This window comes from Equus caballus, chromosome 20, assembly GCF_041296265.1.
Source record: "Equus caballus isolate H_3958 breed thoroughbred chromosome 20, TB-T2T, whole genome shotgun sequence".
NCBI lineage: Eukaryota > Metazoa > Chordata > Mammalia > Perissodactyla > Equidae > Equus > Equus caballus.
In genome coordinates, this window is record NC_091703.1 from 65,612,073 (window position 1) to 65,631,180 (window position 19,108).

At 47.9% G+C, this 19,108-nt stretch overlaps 1 protein-coding gene across 1 annotated transcript; it reads left to right on the forward strand.

The window, feature by feature from the left end:
• The first annotated feature begins 4,050 nt into the window (after positions 1–4,050).
• SDHAF4 (succinate dehydrogenase complex assembly factor 4) lies at positions 4,051–18,426 on the forward strand. The gene is made up of 3 exons (XM_070245775.1): positions 4,051–4,360; positions 7,668–7,820; positions 14,494–18,426. Exons 1-3 carry the CDS (start codon positions 4,066–4,068, stop codon positions 14,601–14,603), a joined length of 558 nt encoding a protein of 185 aa, XP_070101876.1. The 5' UTR covers positions 4,051–4,065; the 3' UTR covers positions 14,604–18,426.
• The last annotated feature ends 682 nt before the right edge of the window (positions 18,427–19,108 follow it).

Consider the following 19,108-nt stretch of genomic DNA (forward strand, 5'->3'; position numbering starts at 1 on the left):
ACCTGGAGTTGTGCAGATGGACGGCAAGAGCAGTGAAGGGTCTGAGATTTTATCCTACTTGCAGCTTGCTTGCTGCAGTGTCATGGATGCTGGCAAGAGACCGGAGACTCCTGGGTAAGACACAAAAATCTTTTTATTACAGCAAAGCAGTAGCCCAAGCGTCGCATGTTTGCACCGGTTCCTGGAGCCCCAGTTTCCACAGGGCTGTGGTGGGCCAGATGACACCCATACACACATCGGGTTGAGCGCAGGAGGAGAATCCAGGGCCACGCAGTTGTTGAGCAAGTAGCAAACAAGCCAGTCTCTCCCCTAGGGCAGCGGCAGTGAAATGGTAGTAATGCTCTGGCCGCCTGGACCCACGTAGGTGCCTGTGTTACTAGCTTCGGAAACTGTTGTGTCAGGAGATGGATAAGCCTCGCAGCTGGCATGCTCGGCAATAATATGCAGGGTGCTCAGGACCCACGGCAGAGTCTCTCCCCACAGTGGAAAGCAAAATATACGGGCACTGAGTCAGATGCAACAGCATAGCGTCAATCCCTCTACTCTTGGACTTTGTCACTGTGTCAACAAAAGAGATATCACTAAATACTGTTAACTCATTTGGAGCATATGCCGAATCCTTTACGACAGCATCCCAAAGTGTGTGTCTCATCTGGTTCCAGAAGGCAGCCTTCAATAGGGCTGTCCATTATTCTGTAAACCCAGTTGCTTCTGCTGCGATGGCATCAGTACCCTTCTTTACCTCTTTCACGGGAAAGTGAGTTCCTGGGTGAGAAGCAATGTCGTCTGGGATGCTGTATAAGCTGTGTGGAGTATAAGGTATTCAGTAGGTCCACAGATGGACTGGATGAAAGATCCGTAAGTTGGGGAAAGCAGTCCAAACCCAGAACAATCGTCTAGTCCTAGAGAAGTAGCTGGCTCCTTCATTATCGCAGGCTTCCACTGTAATCAGACCTGCCACCCAGGCTGTATAATCCTGTATCGGGAACAGGGTGGTCACTGCAAGTGCTATGCTGGGCGGTCAGTCTCGGCAGGGGAAGAACTGTTAGGAATACACGCATGTCTCCATGCCACGTGCCCCCTCAAGTGGGCCCACTGAGCGAGCACAGCAGTGGTGGGGGAGGCGCCTGGCTGATGTCTCCAGGGGCTCATTGTGGTAGGCACCCCCACTGCTGGCCTTCATCCCTGCTGTAATCCCCTCCCTTTGAGAGTGGCTGGACCTACCCATGCACTTCTGTCAGAACACAGCAAACGTGATGGGGTCACATGGGAGATGAGGTGGCTTCCATCCCGAGCACTCTGGTTCTCTCGTCCGTTCACTCCGTGGAAGACCAGCCGCCACGCTGTGAGAGCACCTCTGGAGAAGCCCCGAAGCAAGGGACTGAGGAGCTGAGAGCCCAGAGGAGGGAAGTCCTGCCAGCAGTCCTGGGAGTGGGCCTGGAGGCAGATCCCCCTGCGGAGCCTGTGCAGGAGACAGAACCCCAGCCAACAGCCTGACTGCAGCCTCCTTTAAGACCTGCAGCCCCAGGCACTGGCTCCTGCACTGCCCACCCACAAACACTGTGAGAGAATAAACGTTTATTGTGTAAGCCACAACATTTTGGTATGTTAGGCAACAGTGGATCACCAGCACAGTCACAGGCAACAGTGGATCACTAGCACGGTCACAGTCAGGCGACAATGGATCACTAGCACAGTGACAGGCAGGTGACAGTGGATCACCAGCACCGTCACAGGCAGGCGACAGTGGATCACCAGCACCGTCACAGGCAGGCGACAGTGGATCACCAGCACCGTCACAGGCAGGCGACAGTGGATCACCAGCACCGTCACAGGCAAGCGACAGTGGATCACTAGCACGGTCACAGGCAAGCAACAGTGGATCACCAGCACAGTCACAGGCAACAGTGGATCACTAGCACGGTCACAGTCAGGCGACAATGGATCACTAACACAGTCACAGGCAGGTGACAGTGGATCACCAGCACAGTCACAGGCAGGCACAGTGGATCACCAGCACAGTCAGGCAAGCAACAGTGGATCACTAGCACGGTCACAGGCAAGCAAAAGTGGATCACTAGCACGGTCACAGGCAACAGTGGCTCACCAGCACCGTCATAGGCAGGTGACAGTAGATCACCAGCACCGTCACAGGCAGGAGACAGTGGATCACTAGCACAGTCATCGTGTCCTGGTTAAGAGCCCTTCTGCGACGGGAGCCAGACGTGCGTATGCTTTGGGGCCACTTCCAGAGGTCCTGCCCCGAAGCGCTCTCCAAACTCTGTCCATCGGCCGACCGCGTTGACGCCGCCCGCCGCCTCAGCCCGCCCTCCAGGCCGAGCGCTCAAGACAGAGCCAGAGCCAGTGCCAGAGCCAGCCCCGCCTCCGGAGGACGTGCCCCTCGGTCCCCGAGGCCCCGCGCCATGGGGCCCCGACGCCGCAGCAGCCGTGGGTCAGTGTGGGCAGCAGGCCGCCTCCGCGCACCCGCCACGCTGCAGCCGAGAGCCAGCCACGGGGGAGAGCGCGGCGCGCGCACCACCGCTGCAGCGAAAGGACGCCGGCGCGGAGGGCCGGCCCTTGGGGCGCCACCCGGTCGACAGGACCCCTACGTGACAGGACCCTCAAGTGACAGGACCCTCAAGTCATAGGACCCCCCACGGTGACAGGACCCTCACGGTGACAGGACCCCCCCCACGGTGACAGGAACCCCCACAGTGACAGGAGCCCCCACGGTGACAGGACCCTCAAGTGACAGGACCCTCCCCACGGTGACAGGACCCTCAAGTGACAGGACCCTCCCCACGGTGACAGGACCCCCCACGGTGACAGGACCCTCAAGTGACAGGACCCTCAAGTCATAGGACCCCCCCACGGTGACAGGACCCCCCCCACGGTGACAGGACCCTCACGGTGACAGGAACCCCCACAGTGACAGGAGCCCCCACGGTGACAGGACCCTCAAGTCACAGGACCCCCCCACGGTGACAGGACCCTCAAGTCACAGGACCCCCCACGGTGACAGGACCCTCAAGTCACAGGACCCTCCCCACGGTGACAGGACCCTCAAGTCACAGGACCCCCCCACAGTGACAGGAGCCCCCACGGTGACAGGACCCTCAAGTGACAGGACCCCCCATGGTGACAGGAGCCCCCACAGTGACAGGAGCCCCCACGGTGACAGGACCCTCAAGTCACAGGACCCCCCCCCACGGTGACAGGAACCACCACAGTGACAGGAGCCCCCACAGTGACAGGACCCTCAAGTCACAGGACCCTCCCCACGGTGACAGGACCCTCAAGTGATAGGACCCCCCACGGTGACAGGACCCTCAAGTCACAGGACCCTCCCCACGGTGACAGGACCCTCAAGTCACAGGACCCTCCCCACGGTGACAGGACCCTCAAGTCACAGGACCCCCCCCCAGGGTGACAGGACCCTCAAGTGACAGGAGGCCCACGGTGACAGGAACCCTCAAGGTGACAGGACCCCCCCACGGTGACAGGAACGCCCCCGGATGACATGACGCCCGATCTCCTCAGGTGTCCCCGCACCGCAGCGCCGCTGGACTCGAGGCGGCTCCCTCAGGGCGGCCGCACCAGAGCGCAGCGCTCCCCTCTTCTCCGAGAAGTGCCACTGCGGGTCCTCGGCTCCGAGTCGGAACCCGGACACGACACGGGGACACTGAGATGCTCCGAGACGGGGAACCGGGGAAAGAGCACGCCCACCCTCGCCAGAGGCTCTGCGGGGCCCCGCTGCGCGCGCCCTGAGCGGCCCCCTGGCCCGCGCTGAGGGGAGCGCACCCAGCCAGGACTCGCGGCCCCTGGCAGCGCGGCGCGCTCTCCCGGACCAGCCAGAGCCGCGCCCTCCTCCTTTCCCACAGCCGGCCCCACCCACGCGCAGGCCCCGCCCACACACGGCCCCGTCCCGCCTCAGAGGCCAGGCCCAAGCACAGGCCCCGCCCCCGTCACGGAGGCCCCGCCTCAAGGAAAGCCCGCCCCTCCTGTGGCGCGGGCCCGGGATACCCTTCCGGGCTGGACAGTGCACAGTGCGCGTGCGTCGGCGCCATGGCCTCAGTTGGGTTGTCCCGGTTACTCGGCTGCGTCCCTGCCGCGGCGTGGAGAGCGGCAAGTAAGGCGCCTGGCCCCGGTGCCCAGGTTGCGGGCGGGGTCGCCAAGGCCGAGGCGCTGCCTCCCGCGGGAGAGCCGCGTGTGTCGCGTTTCTCCTCTCGGGCAGGCGCCTGGCCGCCGGATCTCGCGGGGACCGAGCCGAGGGTCCCGAGGCCTTTCCTGTCCGGCGCACTCCGGCCTGAGGCTCGGCGCAGACGTTCCGGCGTCTGCGGGAGCTGCGAGTTCAGCACCAGTAAACGAGGGAGTGGGTCGTGGGGTCACTGGCGCGTTCACATCGGGAAGAAACTGCTCCGTCCCGGCCGGAGACGGGAGGGGCGGGGTCCTCCTGCGGAGCGTGCGTGGTGCGAAGGCCGCCCCGAGCCGCCGCTCTGCCGGGCGCGTCTCACTGCGCGCTGCCGACCGAAGCCGCGGCGCGGGCCGGCGGTCCCCGCGCTTCCCTCCGCGCCGCGCCCGCGCCCGGCCTGGCGCTCGCCGGCGTGCTGCCTCGTCCCAGTCCCCGGCAGGCGCCTTGGACTGCTGTGTTCGTCCCGCCGCCCCCTCCGCAGGCCGGAGCCGCGGGCGCGCGAGCGTCGGGCCTTCACGGGAGGCCTCGCTGGGGTCTTCCGCGGCCGCTCGCCCCGCCCGGGGGCGCCGCCCTGAGGTGCGGGGGCGCGCGGCTGTCCGGGGCCGCCCTCCTGCCTGCTCCCCGGGCCGCGTGCCGCGGGGGCCGAGGGGACGAGCCCCGGGAGCGTGGCTCCTGCTCGCAGGCGCGTGCTGACCTGGCGTCTCTGCGATTCTGCGTTTGTCTCGATACAGAAGTTAAACATCCTGCCCAACATCTGCAGGCCTTTGTCGTGAAATCTCCTCGTCTTTGTCGTGGGCTTGTCTTGTTCGCGTTCCTTACGTGTGTGTGAGCGCTCAGCCTCCTGGCGGGGTGAGCGGCGGGGTGGAGTTGGGTTTGCGGGCTGCGCTCGTGGCCCGGCAGGCGTCTTAGGAGAGCCCCCGGCAGGGTCGGCGTCGCGGGGCCGCGCGGCTCTCGAGGCGCAGAGCGGCGTCGTTGCGCGGCGGTCCGGCCTCGGTCCTGCTGTTCTCGCCGCTGCCTGCGGTCTGCTCGGAGGAGGCGTCCCCTGCTTTCTCCTCCGGACGCTGGAGCCCTTGTTCCACCAGGAATGGGGTGCGAGGCACGAAACCGGGTTCGCTTTCTGCCCGTGACAACCGCCGGGTGTCGGCGGTCTCCCCCCGGTGCCCCGCCAGCCGGCAGGAGTCGGGGCTGCCCACGCGTCTGCGGGGCTGGTTCGGCTCTCTTTTCGGTTCCATGGATCTGTCTGTGCCTGGGCTGGACCGCCTGTCCTAACGGCCATACCTTTGTAGTAAATCTTGATCCAGCGCAGGAAGTCCTCCCGTCTTGCCTTTCACTAGCGTCTTCGCTGTTCTTGGGTATCCGATTTTCATGTCAAATTCTTAAAAATTCCTGTTGGGATTTGACTGATACTGCTTGATATTTTTTTTTTTTATTATCACTTTCTGATTGCTGCCTAGCTATAGAAACACAGTTGATTTATTGATTGATTTTTTATCCAGTGACTCAGCTAAATTACTTTATTGATTTAATTTATTTGCATATTTGAGGGAGTTGTTAGGTGGACACTCATATTACCTCAAAGAATAAAAATCTAGTTTCCCCCTTTCCGAATTTTCTGTCTCTTTCCTTTCTCTTGTTTTTCTGTCCTTGCTCAGCTGTGCAGTGCCACGCTGACTAGAAGTGGTGACAGCAGGCATACTTATGTCCTTGGTGATTCTAAACGGAACGCGTTCCCATTTCATCAGGTGTCCTATTAGCTGTGGATGTGCACCTTATTAGGTCACCGAGGTCCCCTGCTATTTGTAGAAGGGTTTGGGGGAGTTTTTTTCTTGTGTATTAGTCTATTGTTTAAGACTGAATAAATCTTGAAATTTACTGAATTCATTTTTCTTCATCTTCTTGGGGTGATCATATTTTTTGTCTTTAACCTGGTGAGTTGGTAAATTATAGATTTTTCTAATGCTGAATCACTTGTCTTCTTAGAAAATATTCAGACTGATCATGATAATTATATTTTTTAATGTAATGTTGGATTTGGTATGCTAAGGTTTTGTTTAGAAATTGGTCTATATTTTCCTCTCTTGCAATTTCCTTTTCTGGTTTTGGAATTAAAGTTATTCTAGCCGCATACAATGAATTCAAGTCTTCTCTCCCTTCCTCCTCTTTGTTAGATTTTGTTGAAGATGCAAATCACCCATTCCTTGAGTGTTTGCTACAACTTGCCTGTAAAACTATCTAGACTTCTTTTCTTTGAGGGAAGATTTTAAATTACTGGTGTAATTTCTGTAATAGTTATTATAGTATTTATCAGGTTTTCTCTTAAGACAGTTTTGATAAGTTAAATTTTTCTAGAAAATTGTTCATTTTGTGTACTTTCAGTATATAGGCATAAAGTTCCTGGTTTTTTGGTGTTTTGTTAATTTTTGCTCTCTCTATAATTATATACTCTCTTTTCCTCATATTTATTTTGCTTTCTCTTGTTTTTTTATATTAACTTTATCAAAGACTTCACGGTAGTTTTAGTCTTTTGAGAGAACCAGCTTTTGGTTTTGTTGATCTTCTCCGTTTTATGTCTTTTATTTATTTTATTATTTTCTTCCCTTACTGTGTATGTGTGTATAACTTTTAAAGCAGAGAGCAGCATGATCTAGTGATGGCTAGAATGGAAATAAAATACATGTCATGAAAGAATGTTCTGATGATATGTAATGCTATCAAGAGCTTCCAGATGATTCTATAGTGATAATAATTGGTAAAATCTGTTACTGTGCTGAGTGCTTTGCATGAATTGTCCTGTTTAATCTATGTAGTGATCTCAGGAGATAGGTACTGTTATCTTCAGTGTGGAGGAGGGGAAGCGGATGCAGAAGGGGTCAGTAACTCGACCAAAGTCAGACAGCTAGTAAGTGTTCGTTTCCTGTTGCTGCTGTAACGAATTACCATAAACTTAGTGGCTGAAAACGACGTACAGTCTGGAGGTCAGAAGTCTGAAATGGGTCTCACTAGGCTGAAATCAAGGTGTCAGGGCTGCGTTCCTTCCAGAAGCTCTAGGGGAGAATCTGTTTCCTCCTTTCCCAGCTTCCAGAGGCTGCCCACGTTTCCTGGCTCGTGGCCCCTGCCCTCCATCCGCTAAGCCAGCAGTGTGGGTCAGGTCGTCTCCCACTGCCATCTCTCTGGTTCTCTCTTCCAATTCTCTTTTCCTCTTTCAAGGATCCTTGTGATTATGTTGCACCCACCCAGATAGTCCAAGAAAATCTCTGTAGTTTAAGGTCATCTGATTAGCAACCTTAATTCTGCCTGCTCCTCGAGTCTCCCTTACCGTGTACATTGAGGATAGGGGCAGAGGGAAGAATCTTCTCTGTACATCCTTTTGTACTTTTTGAACTTTGATAAATGTGAATGTATAAACTAAAAACAATTAAAATTTTTAAGTAGAATAAACGAACACCTCCTATTTTTCCACTATCCCCTCTGCTAGGATCACCCCTTCTGTGTCATTCTTTGAGGAAAACGAGTTCTTCTCAAGGAGGAAAGTCTGAACCTGTCAAGCAATCCCTTAAGAAGCCCAAGTTACCAGAAGGTCGTTTTGATGCACCAGAAGATTCCCATTTAGAGAAAGAACCACTGACAAGTGAGTATAGTAAAGCTCCTCTCTTAATTTTGGGAGTATCAAAGAAAGTGTTGTAGTTATTGAGGAAAAAAATGAGAGCAAAGAAACCTGTGTTGCTTGTAATTCTTTATTAACAGTAATAAAGCAAATTTCAACAATGAATAAAATTACTGTATTGACTATCAATATGTGTGAGTTAAAAAAAAGGATGTCCAAGCCCCTGACAGTGGTTGGTTGCGTTTCATTGTTTTGTTTATTATACCCCATTATTCATATAACTAAGTACATGAATTGGGACATACTTTGATGCAGATGACAGAAACCCACTTGAACGAACTTAAGCAGAAAGTGTGGCAGGTTGTTACTAGGATAGAGGGTGCAGATGAGGCTCCCCAGGGCAGTGATGCTGTCAGGACTTGGAGAAGCCTGGGACCTTGGGACCAAACACCATATGGAAACCAGGATGTTCTTCCTCCTGATCTCTTCTCTGGTCGTGCTCTGCCTTGTTTTCTGTCTCCAGACGCCCTTCTCAGTCCACTGGGCAGAGAGTAACTGCTCCTAGCAGCTGTTCAGTGCATGAGAGCCGCCAGACTGAGACTAGAATTTCTTAGTCCTAATTCCAAATTCCCTAAGAGGAGAGCTCATGGGCAAACTCAGATCAGGTGTCCACAGCCAAGTCATGCAAAGTGGCCAGCGGGGGCGGTCACACATTAAGGTGGTTGTTCTCACTGTGACCACATGGTTGGGGAAACAGAAGAGGAAGTTTGGAGATAAAGAGGTTTTTTGAGGCAGGTGGGTGATAAACTAAACATTATTTTCTATTCAGTACATAAAAATTCGGCTCATACCTTAAAGCTCTGGTTTTTAAAGTACTACTTTATTTTCATTTTATACCCTTTTGTACCTTTGAATTGTGGAACGTGTACAAGTATTATCTATTCAAAAAATAACATGTTAGGGGCCAGCCCCGTGGCCGAGTGGTTGAGTTCACGTGCTTCACTTTGGCGGCCCAAGGTTTCACCTGTTCGCATCCTGGGTACGGACATGGCACTGCTCATCAAGCCATGCTGAGGCAGTGTCCCACATGCCACAATTAGAAGGACCCACAACTAAAAATGCACAGCTATGTACTGGGAGACTTTGGGGAGAAAAAGGAAAAATAAAATCTTTAAAAAAAATAAAAATAACATGTTAGCATAAATGTCAACGTACCTCTCAGACCTTGGCAAGGCTAGCTTCTTGTCTGATCTTCCGCTCGTGTGAGAGTTCACCTGTCCATGCATCCCAGGCAAGAAGATGTCAGGAGAGGACACGGGACCTCTGTCTGGAGCTTTTTGTAGAATATAAAGGCTTTTGTTGTTTGCTCATTCAGTTAAATATTTCAGTTTATAGCACTTTACCAAGCCAAACCTAATAACCAGATCAGTCAACCAAGATGAAGGAGACTTTTAAAAAGTTGTCGTAATCTAAAGGTAAATTATTCTTCAATGGTTTGAGCTAAGCTCAAAAATCTGAGGGGAAATATTTCCTTAAGACATCACACAAAAGGAAAGTGGCAATCCCAGAAATAAACTCTCACATATATGGTCAGTTGGTTTTCAGCAAGGGTGCTGGCCCATTCAGTGGGGAAGGGACAGTTTTTTCAATAAGTGCTGCCAGGAAAGCTGGAGATCCATATGCAGAAGAATGAAGTTGGACCCTTACCTTATACCGTATATAAAATTAACTCAAAATTTATCAAAGCCTAAATTTAAGAAGTAAAACTGTAAAACTCTTAGAAGAAAACATTGGGGAAAATCTTCATAACATTGGATTTAACAGTGCTTTCATGGCTGTGACACCAAAAGCATTGGCAACAAATGCAAAAATAGGTAAATCGGGCATCATTAAAATTAAGAACTTTTGTTCGTCAAAGGATATTAGCAAGAAAGTGAAAAGACAACCTACAGAATGGAAAAAAATATTCACAAATCATATACCTGACAAAGGATTAATATTCAGAATATATAAAGAACTCCTATAACTCAACAACAACGAAAAAACCCAGTCTAGTTCAAAAATGGGCAAAGGATTTGAATAGACATTTCTCCAAAGAAGAGATACAGATGACTAAAAAGCACATGAAAAGATGCTCAGCATCACTGAACATTAGGGAAATACAAGTCAAAACCACAGTGAGGGGCCTGGCCCATGGCCAAGTGGTTAAGTTTGTGTGCTCTGCTTCAGCGTCCTGGGATTCACCCGTTCAGAGCCTGGGTGCAGACCTACACACCACTCATCAGGCCATGCTGTGGTGGCATCCCACGTAGAAGAACTAGCACAACCTACAGCTGAGATATATAACTATGTACTGGGGCTTTGGGGAGGAAAAAAATAAAGAGGACGATTGGCAACAGGTGTTAGCTCAGGGCTGCTCTTCCTCACCAAAAAAAAAGCATACTTAAAAAAAAAAGTTGCTGTTGAGTTTGAAGTTCTGGTGGAAAATCTTTTAGGAAAAAAAACAATGAGAGGCCACTCCATTAGGCCAACCTATTAGGATGGTTATAATTTATGAAAAACTAGAAAAATAACAAGTGTTGGCAACAATGTGGAGAAATTGGAACTCTAGTGCATTTCTGGTGGAGATGTAAAATGATGCAGCTGCTATGAAAAACAGTTTGGCGATTTCTCAGAAAGTCAAACATAGGATTACCATGTGACCCAGCAATTCCGCTCCTCGAATGTATCTAAAAGAACTGAAGGCAGGGACTTGAACAGGTTTCTGCACACCGGTGTTCATAGCAGCTTTATTCACAATAGCCAAAAGGTGGAAACAACGTAGGTGTCCATCAATGGATGAGTGGATAAACAAAATGTTGTATATACATACAGTGGAATACTATTCAGTCAGAAAGGAATGATGTTTTGATATATGCTGCAACATGGATGGAGTTTGAAAACATTATGCTTAGTGAAATAAGCCAGACACAGAAGGACAAATATTATATAATTCCACTTATGTTAGGTACCTAGAGTGAGCAAATTCCAAAAGACAGAAGGTAGAATGAAGGTTTTCAGGGGAGAAGGGGAGGGGCACAGGGGTTTCTGCTTAACAGGCACAGAGTTTATATGGGGATGATGGGCGTTTGGGTATAGATAGTGTGATGGTTACACAGCATTGTGGATATATTTAATGCCACTGAATTGCACACGTGCAAATGGTTAAAATGATAAATATTATGTTAGATATATTTTCCACAATAAAGAAAAAAGAAAGCACATTTTAATGGGTAATCAGCTATTTGACACAATGCTAGGCATTCACCTTAATTTTGAGTCACTGAAGTTTATGCGGAACATAACATCTCTTAGAAACTGGTGTGGCAAACATCACCAAATCCAGCAGATGCTCTTCAACCCTTATTTTATTTGAACTGTCTACAACCTTTGACAGTGCTGACCACTGCTTCTCAAAATCTCCTGTCTTGGTTCAGGTTGCATTTTCACCAGTTTCTCATCCTTTTTCTTCAACCACTTCTTCTTGGGCTCTTTTTTAAGCCTTTTTGCCTCTGCCCAACCCCTAAAAGTAGGTATTTGGCAGACCTCTGTCCTTAGCTCCCACAGCACCCCCAGGGAGAGCTCATGTCGTCTTAAGGTGGTCTAAATACCATGTCTGTGTTGCTGGTTCACACATGTGTACTACGTCAGACCTCTCTCCTGGAGCTTCTCCTATCGCCAACTGCCTTCTGTACATCTTTGTTTGCATATTTCAAATGTATCTCAAAATTAATACGTTTAAAACTAAACTCATCCTCTACCCATTGTTCCCTCCCAGCAGGCTCACCCCAGGCCTCCTCTTTCTGGATTTCCAGTCTACCCCATCTGCCAGTCACCCAGGCCTGAGATCTGGGCTGCCTCTTCTTGTCTCCTGTATCTAGTCACTAACCAAGTCTTGTTGATGCTACGTTCTTAACATCTCTCGGATTCTTCTCCTTGTGTCCGTTCTACCAGTAAAGCCCAAATTCATGCTCTTTAGTTCTGTTGGTCTCTGAACAAGTCTGTCTGTCTGCTTCCTTTTTCCTTCGTTCTAGTTCTGTCTCCCTGCCTCTAGTACATACTTTGTTCTAAGAAAAATTTATAGGTCACCTCTTTGCAGAGATTAGATTTTGTTATTAAGGTGTTAAAGGAAGATTGTTTGCAGTCAGGTATGCTGCTTGATGCAAAGATGAATAAGAACGGAAAATGAGATACATAAATGACTATGAACGGGACCTCATGTGATAACTGGCATGAAAGAGACACAGAAAAAGATCAGAGAAAGAAAGAAGTGTTAACATTTGAGCTGCGGTTTAAAGGAACAATAAAATTGTGCTAAGTAGATAAGGAGAGATGGGGATGTTTCAAAAAAGAGAGGTACGGTCAACAAGGCTGAGGAACATGACACATGCAATATGCAGCTAATGGGCCTCTCTGGCTGCGACATGAGGTGTCCATAGTGGACCAGTGGAACATAAGGCCAGGAAGAGGGATTTGGCTCAGATCTGGGGGGGCCTGAGTGCAAGGTAGCATGTGGGCTTCATGCAGTGGACAGTGAGGAGAGCGCTGAATGCTGTCGGACTGAGATTGTTTGATTCAGTTCTACTAAAGTATAATCTGCATATAATAAAATTCACCCATTTTAACAGTTGAGTGAATTTTAAAGGTTTACAGTCGTGTGACCAACACAAAGTATGAAACAGTTCCATCCCCGGGGTCCTTTGTGCCTCTTTACACTTAGTCTCCTTCCTCCATCCCCCTGGCTACCACTGATCTGTTCTCCATCACTGTAGTTTTGCCTTTTCTAAGACCTTATATATCAGGATTCATACAGCACGTAGTGTTTTGTGTCTGGCGTCTTTCACCTAGTGTAATGTGGAGGAGGGATTCTGTTGTGGAAAGATTAATTCAGCCTTCTGTGGTGGTTAGGCTCAAGCCGTGAGAGTTGGAAAACAGAGATGAGTTAGAAAACTATTGCCTTGGGACTGGAATGGGACTCAGAGCATGAGCCATGGTGGTGGTGAGGAGAATAAAGTTACAACAAACTATCTCATAATGAGAGTGAAAATTAGGTTAAACATGAGGAAGAAGAGAGACGGGAAGATAGGAGGCTGTGGTCAGAAAGAAGAGAGCCTGGAGTGTGGGATTTGGAAAAGGAGCATATTCAGAAGATGATAAAGTCCAAGCGGCTGGCAGAATTGGAGAGCAAGGTCACTACACAAGAAGATTGGGGACCCTGGGGCCCCAATATGCAATGGTTCCTCAGTGTGGATATTGATATTAAGGATGATGGGGGGAGAGAGATGCGACTGTGAACCAAGTATTGATCCATCCAAGAAGGTAGAAGACTCTGAGTTTATTACAAGACTGGAGGAAAGCATTGGGCACGTTGGTGGCATGGAATCCGAAAGAGGGCAGCTGTGGAGGTTTGATGGTAGAATGAGAGGCTGGAAGTAGCAGCAGGGACAGGGACATCTTGACCTCTTTCTTCCCGGTGCTATGGACTGAATTGTGTCCCCCGAAAACACATGTTGAAGCTTTAGCCTCAGTGCAATGGTGTGTGGAGATGGGCCTTCAGGAGGTAAGTAGGGTTAAATGAGGTCATGAGGGTGGGGCCCCCAGGGTGGAATTAGTGCCCTTATAGGAAGAGATGCCAGAGAGCTTGCTCGCTCGCTGTCTGCCGTGTGAGCACACAGTGAGAAGGGGCCGTCTGCAGCCAGGAAGAGAGCCCCCGGCAGAACCCAGCCGTGCTGGCACCTGATCTCAGACTTCCAGCCTCCAGCACTGTGAGAACATAAGTTTCTGTTGTTTAAGCAACCCAGTCTATGGCGTTTATGGTAGCCTGAGCTGACTAAGACACCAGGTGAACCCCAGAGACACGGGAGAAAGAATAGCTTCCCTTAGAGAGGCTCCCAGAGGAAGTCAGAGCAAGGAGTTCTTCAGAAAACGGAATGAGGAGGAGGGTAAGGGTGAGTTTATTCATAGTAGGAACAGGTAAAGCCCTTTATCCTGTCCCGTAAGATTATTATGAGGGTTAGTTGAGTTAATATGTATAAAGTGCTCAGAATTGGGCCTGACTCATTATGGGTATTCCTATTGTAAGCACACAGTATTAACAATAATGTCTGCTGTTATGTCCATAAGAGGCGGTACCAGCTAACCAGCTGCTGAAACCTGAACTCTATGATAAGGAGCAGTACTCACAGCTGAAATTGTGTCCCTGGCACTGTGCCAGCCCTTGACATGCGTCACCCTGTTTAGTTCTCAGGACAATAAGGCATTTTACTGGTAAGGAAACTGAAGCGTTGAGTCAAAGTCAGCATCATTCAAAACCTTCCACACCCTGTGGATCTGAATTCTGTGTTTTCTGCACCCCTTCCCTTCCGTTTTAATCCAGCAGCACATCTGCAAGCGCTCCCCAAATCGGAGCCTGAGAGCGCTCTGAGAATTCTAAGTCACTAATGTGAGGAGTAAAGTAGATTGAATATAGAATTGTATCCTAAAGTGATTTGTCAAACTCAGGAAAAAGAGCCACAGCTACGGTTCATGTTAAGACTGCATAGTAGGCTAGTTTGTGCCACCTAGCCGGCTAACTATAACTCTGCCAACTGTCTTCAGAATTGCCCACGATGCTTTTCCAGCCTCTGTTGACTGCTGTGTTCACATCTTCTTTCTTTAGAATTTCCAGATGATGTTAATCCTGTTACCAAAGAAAAAGGTGGACCCAGGGGCCCGGAACCTACCCGCTATGGAGATTGGGAACGAAAAGGACGCTGCATTGATTTTTAAGCCATGTATTCTTTACCTTCACTATCTGTTTCTGAATATGCACATCTGAATTAACTGATTACTTTATTTTTGTATATCCTTTAAGTCATCTAATTTCTATAATGTGTTTAAAAATATATATGATGGCTTTGGAAGAAAATATGCTGCTATAAATTAGGAAAGGGAAAATATACATTAGCACATTAATTTAAATGTATTGAGGTATATAAGTGATGAGAAAAGCAAACTTTTCCTTCATATTTCAGTTAAATCAGTTGCTTATAAAATGCAAATGTGAATAAAATAAGTTTTTTATTGATTGCATTGCCATGTGCTAGGTAATAGTGGCTTTTTAAATGCGGATTGAGTGGTGCATTATAGTTTGAGGAGACGACAGTAACATCAGAAAGTCTTTAACTTGGAGCCAGATGACTTGCGTCCAAATCCTGGCTGTACTGCTTACTAGCTGTGTTACCTTGGATAGGTTATTTATCTTCTCTGTTCTTCACTATCTTTATGTGTAAATTGGAGATGATGCTCATTCCACCTGATAGGGCAGTTGAGACGATTAAATGAGTAAATACCTGTGAACCGCTTGGAGCAGTGCATAGCACATACTTCTCAGTAAGCGGTAGCTAGCTTTAAACCATAAATGTATTTATCCAAGTCTCCACACTTCCTGGGGGAAAAGATTAAGAAACTGAAATTTGAAATACTAAAATTGAAATTGTCTTATATGAATATAATGTTAAAAATCTTTAGTTGGAAAGTTAGTGATTATATGCATGAGTGAACTGAGGTGAAATAGACATTAGTTTGTGAAACATGAAATTCAGGTACAGAGGGCAAATAGGAGAAAAGCAGCGATGGAATGGACCAGCTCAGTCAGTTTTGATTGACTCAGAAGCTCCTACCGTGTGTCCTTCGGACAACTGGGTCAGAAAAAGTCAAGTCCAGTTGACAGATGTGGAATGAAGGAAGGATGGAAACTACTGGGCTCCCCAAGGCGTCTTTCGCTGTCCTGTGGCCTCAGTCACAAAGACCGAGCCTTCAGCCCCCAGGACACTAAAATTACTTAGAGAGGGTTTGCAAAGCCCGTAGAAGAAAGAATGCAGTGGGCTGATACTATGTGATGTGAACTGTAGGTGCAGTATTATTTGAGAAGATTGTACGGAGACTTATTTAAGAGAAGAAGCTTTTTAAAAAAGTGTATTTTCCCCAGATACACACAAAAGAGTATGGTAATTGGGACTAGTCATTCAGTCTTGATCCCAGTTGTCTCTCAGTCAACATGTGTTCTTTTAATTGCAGTTACTGTGTGTGCTGCTAAGTAATAACCACATTCCTTTAGAAATACTCTATAATTTAGTCAGCCTTCAATTGCCCAAATTATTGAAGATTTTTAGTAAGTTAACAGTCCAGAAATATTGTGTTATTTTGTACTGTATAGCTTTGCTTGTGTTCCACATTGATCATCATGATATGTGATAAGGACAACTTACATATTTCAGAAGCTAACATAAAATATATAATAACTGAAGTGTTGTGTTAAGATAATAGAATCTTTAACCTCTGTCAATAGTAACGTGATTCATGACAGCTATCAAATATATAGGTAAAAGTTGGTGGAATGAAAACATACTTGGTCTTATGTCCATCAAAACCCTGAAGACTTAGAAAAGATGATACGGCAGCAATGGAACGCGTAACTCACATCTGCAGGAAGTAGAGTTGACGGAGACGCAGCTGCTGCCCCGTGGGATCCACCACCATGTTCCTGCCGAGGCCACACTTCCCCAGGCTGTTCCTAGCCAATGAGTGGGTATGACGGGGCTGCAGTGAAGCAGTCTGATGGCCCACTCCCCTGCTGGACGACCTTGGCTCAAGGACTCCTCATTAGCCTGCCCGGAGTTTTCTTAGGACTGTGCTGCTGTCCGAGGCTCTTCCTGCCCAGTCCTCCTCTCCTTCCCTCTCCCTTCACAGGGGTCAGGCTCTGCCTGCTCCTCCCCTCTGGGATTCACAAATGTCTCCCCAGTCCTCCTCTCCTTCCCTCTCCCTTCACAGGGGTCAGGCTCTGCCTGCTCCTCCCCTCTGTAGTTCACAGATGTCTCCCCAGTAAATCTTTTCTACATTTAATCCCATCTTAGCATTTGTTTCTCAGAACTGAAACTAATATGGATAGTTTTAAAAAGAACAACTTATAGATAAATTGTCAGAAAATGTCACACAAAACTTGTGGGTTTTTCTAGTGTAATCATAGTTTAAATAGTTTAATTTTCCATTGCTTGGGGATTTCTGGGAAATTATAGGTTGAGCTTTTATGTACAAGGCTCGCACCATGGAACCTTGTTCATATTAGGCATTTTGCTGGAATTGAATTATGCTCAGCATTTTTTCCTTGCTTTGGTGTCAGTTGCTATGACCTACCATGAGTCAAAATATAACATTACATATTATTAAACTTGTAAGAACAAACCTAAGCCACGTTCTGCTAGTAAATAACACATGTTCTTTCGATGAATAGAATGGTTTATAATGAACAGACTTGGTAATAGTAATAATTAATGATATATCAGCAATTTTAAAGATAATTTCAGAACAGAACAGTAGTTTTTATAAGTATAGGATAAGAATGGCTGCAGGCTGTTAGTCAGCCAACACTTATTGATCAGTTAGAAGGAAAGTAAAATGAAGAGCGCCTGGCAGGTTTGTTCATGCATTCAGTTGATTCTTTCATTTAATCAGTGATTATTTGTCTGCTACGTGCCAGGTGTTCTGCTAGGCTTTGGGTGTTTGGTGTTGGATTAAAGCAAACCCTTGCCATCCTGGCATAAAGTCTGGTGGGTTTGATTTGCACGTGAGAACAGTTCCAAAGGACAGCCGACTGAAGCCTAAATGCATTGCAAGGGACTGTCCTTTGCCTCAACCAACCAAAGGGGCCTTCCTAAGTTTGATGAGACTGTCACTTTCTGGGTTTTTGATACTAGAGGACTCTTCAGAGACCTGTGTTTTCACCTTTTTAAATCTAAACTGACCTTGTGTGGGCCAGGCCCAGTGGCCTAGTGGTTAAGGTCAGTGTCCTCCACTTTGGTGGCCCAGGTTCAGTTCCCAGGTGTGGACCTACACCACTCACCTATCAGTGACCATGCTGTGGTGGCGAGCCACATACGAAATAGAGGAAGACTGGCAACAGGTGGTAGCTCAGGGTGAATCTTTCTCAGCAGAAAATAAACTGACTCTGAGATATTTATTAATCAAGTTAAATACTCATTCTGTGATCATACGTGTTCTGACCTTGCCATAGATCAGCCTCCCTAGACATTGACTAAGAAGATGTGGAGTAAGCAGAGTGATATAATTAAGGTTGCTCAAGCCATTCCTGGCCCGAGAAGAACATTTTTGGTGCATCCCTCTGCACGAACACTGGAGCTAAAGCTGCCCCTGATTTGCCTGAGCCGGGCCTGGCTGCTATGAATGAATTATAAAGGTTGGTGTGTAATCCATGCATATGAGGGTGTGTGTGGATATTGAAGGATATTTATGATTGGTAAGTACTCTGTGTCAGTTCTTTGTGGGCACCTTGTTCTGACTCTTCCCCTTAGATCTTTCACTGTAGAAATAGGTGCCTCATTTTCTCACCCTGCTGACTCGGCCTGAGGCCTAATGTGCTGCTTTTGCGTCTCCCTCTCTTTCTTTTCCTTCTCCTTAGGGCAGGCAATTCCAAATATTTTCTCTAAACCAATTTCCCTCTTCTAATCACCCAAATCTGGGTGGGGAATTAAAGGAAAATGTAGCCTTCTCTGTTACTCAAGGTTTTTAAATAAAGATGACAGAATCTACCCTATTTCAGTGGCTATTAAACTTTTTGGTCTCGGGGCCCTTTTATACTCAATATCTTTTGGGGTCCCTAAATTGTTTAGGACCCCAAAGAAGTTTTGTTTGTGTGTGTTATGTGTGTCAATACCTATTATATTAGAATTGAAAACTGAGAAATCTTTAAAATGTTTAAATCATTTAAAAATAACCCAATAATAAACAATTATGTATTAACATAAAATAACATGTTTTTGAACAAATACACTAAAATAACTTTTCCAAAACAAAATAATTACGAAGAGGGCAGTGTTTTGTATTTTTGAATGCTCTTTAATGTCTAACTTAGTAGAAGGCAGCTGTAATCTCGTATCATCTTCATTCAGTCTGTTATGATATTTTGATTGAGGTATAATGAAGAAAAGCTAGCTTCACACAGCTGTGTAGTCAGAAAAGGGAGGATCTCACAGACCCCCTGAAAGGGTCTCGGGGACCCCCAGGGTCCTGGGTCCACATCCTTCCAAGAACTGCTGAGCTAATTTATGTAGAGAGGGAGGTACTAAATGCAGACTCTTTGGAAGGGCTAGCAGAACAGGCTGAGCCTCGAAGACCGGGCTCCAGAACTGCACCGCAGTGCTGGCCAGAGAAGGGAGCTGCTGCCAGAAGTCAGGGTCAGCTGCACCTCTGTAGGCAGGAGCCGCCACCGCCACCAC

Bases quoted from the DNA above. Each gene is read 5' to 3' on its own strand.
- SDHAF4 (XM_070245775.1), top strand. From the start codon at position 4,066: ATGGCCTCAGTTGGGTTGTCCCGGTTACTCGGCTGCGTCCCTGCCGCG. The intron at 4,361-7,667 runs GTAAACGAGGGA...CCCCTCTGCTAG, and splicing joins GAGCTGCGAGTTCAGCACCA to GATCACCCCTTCTGTGTCAT. The intron at 7,821-14,493 runs GTGAGTATAGTA...TTCTTTCTTTAG, and splicing joins AGAGAAAGAACCACTGACAA to AATTTCCAGATGATGTTAAT.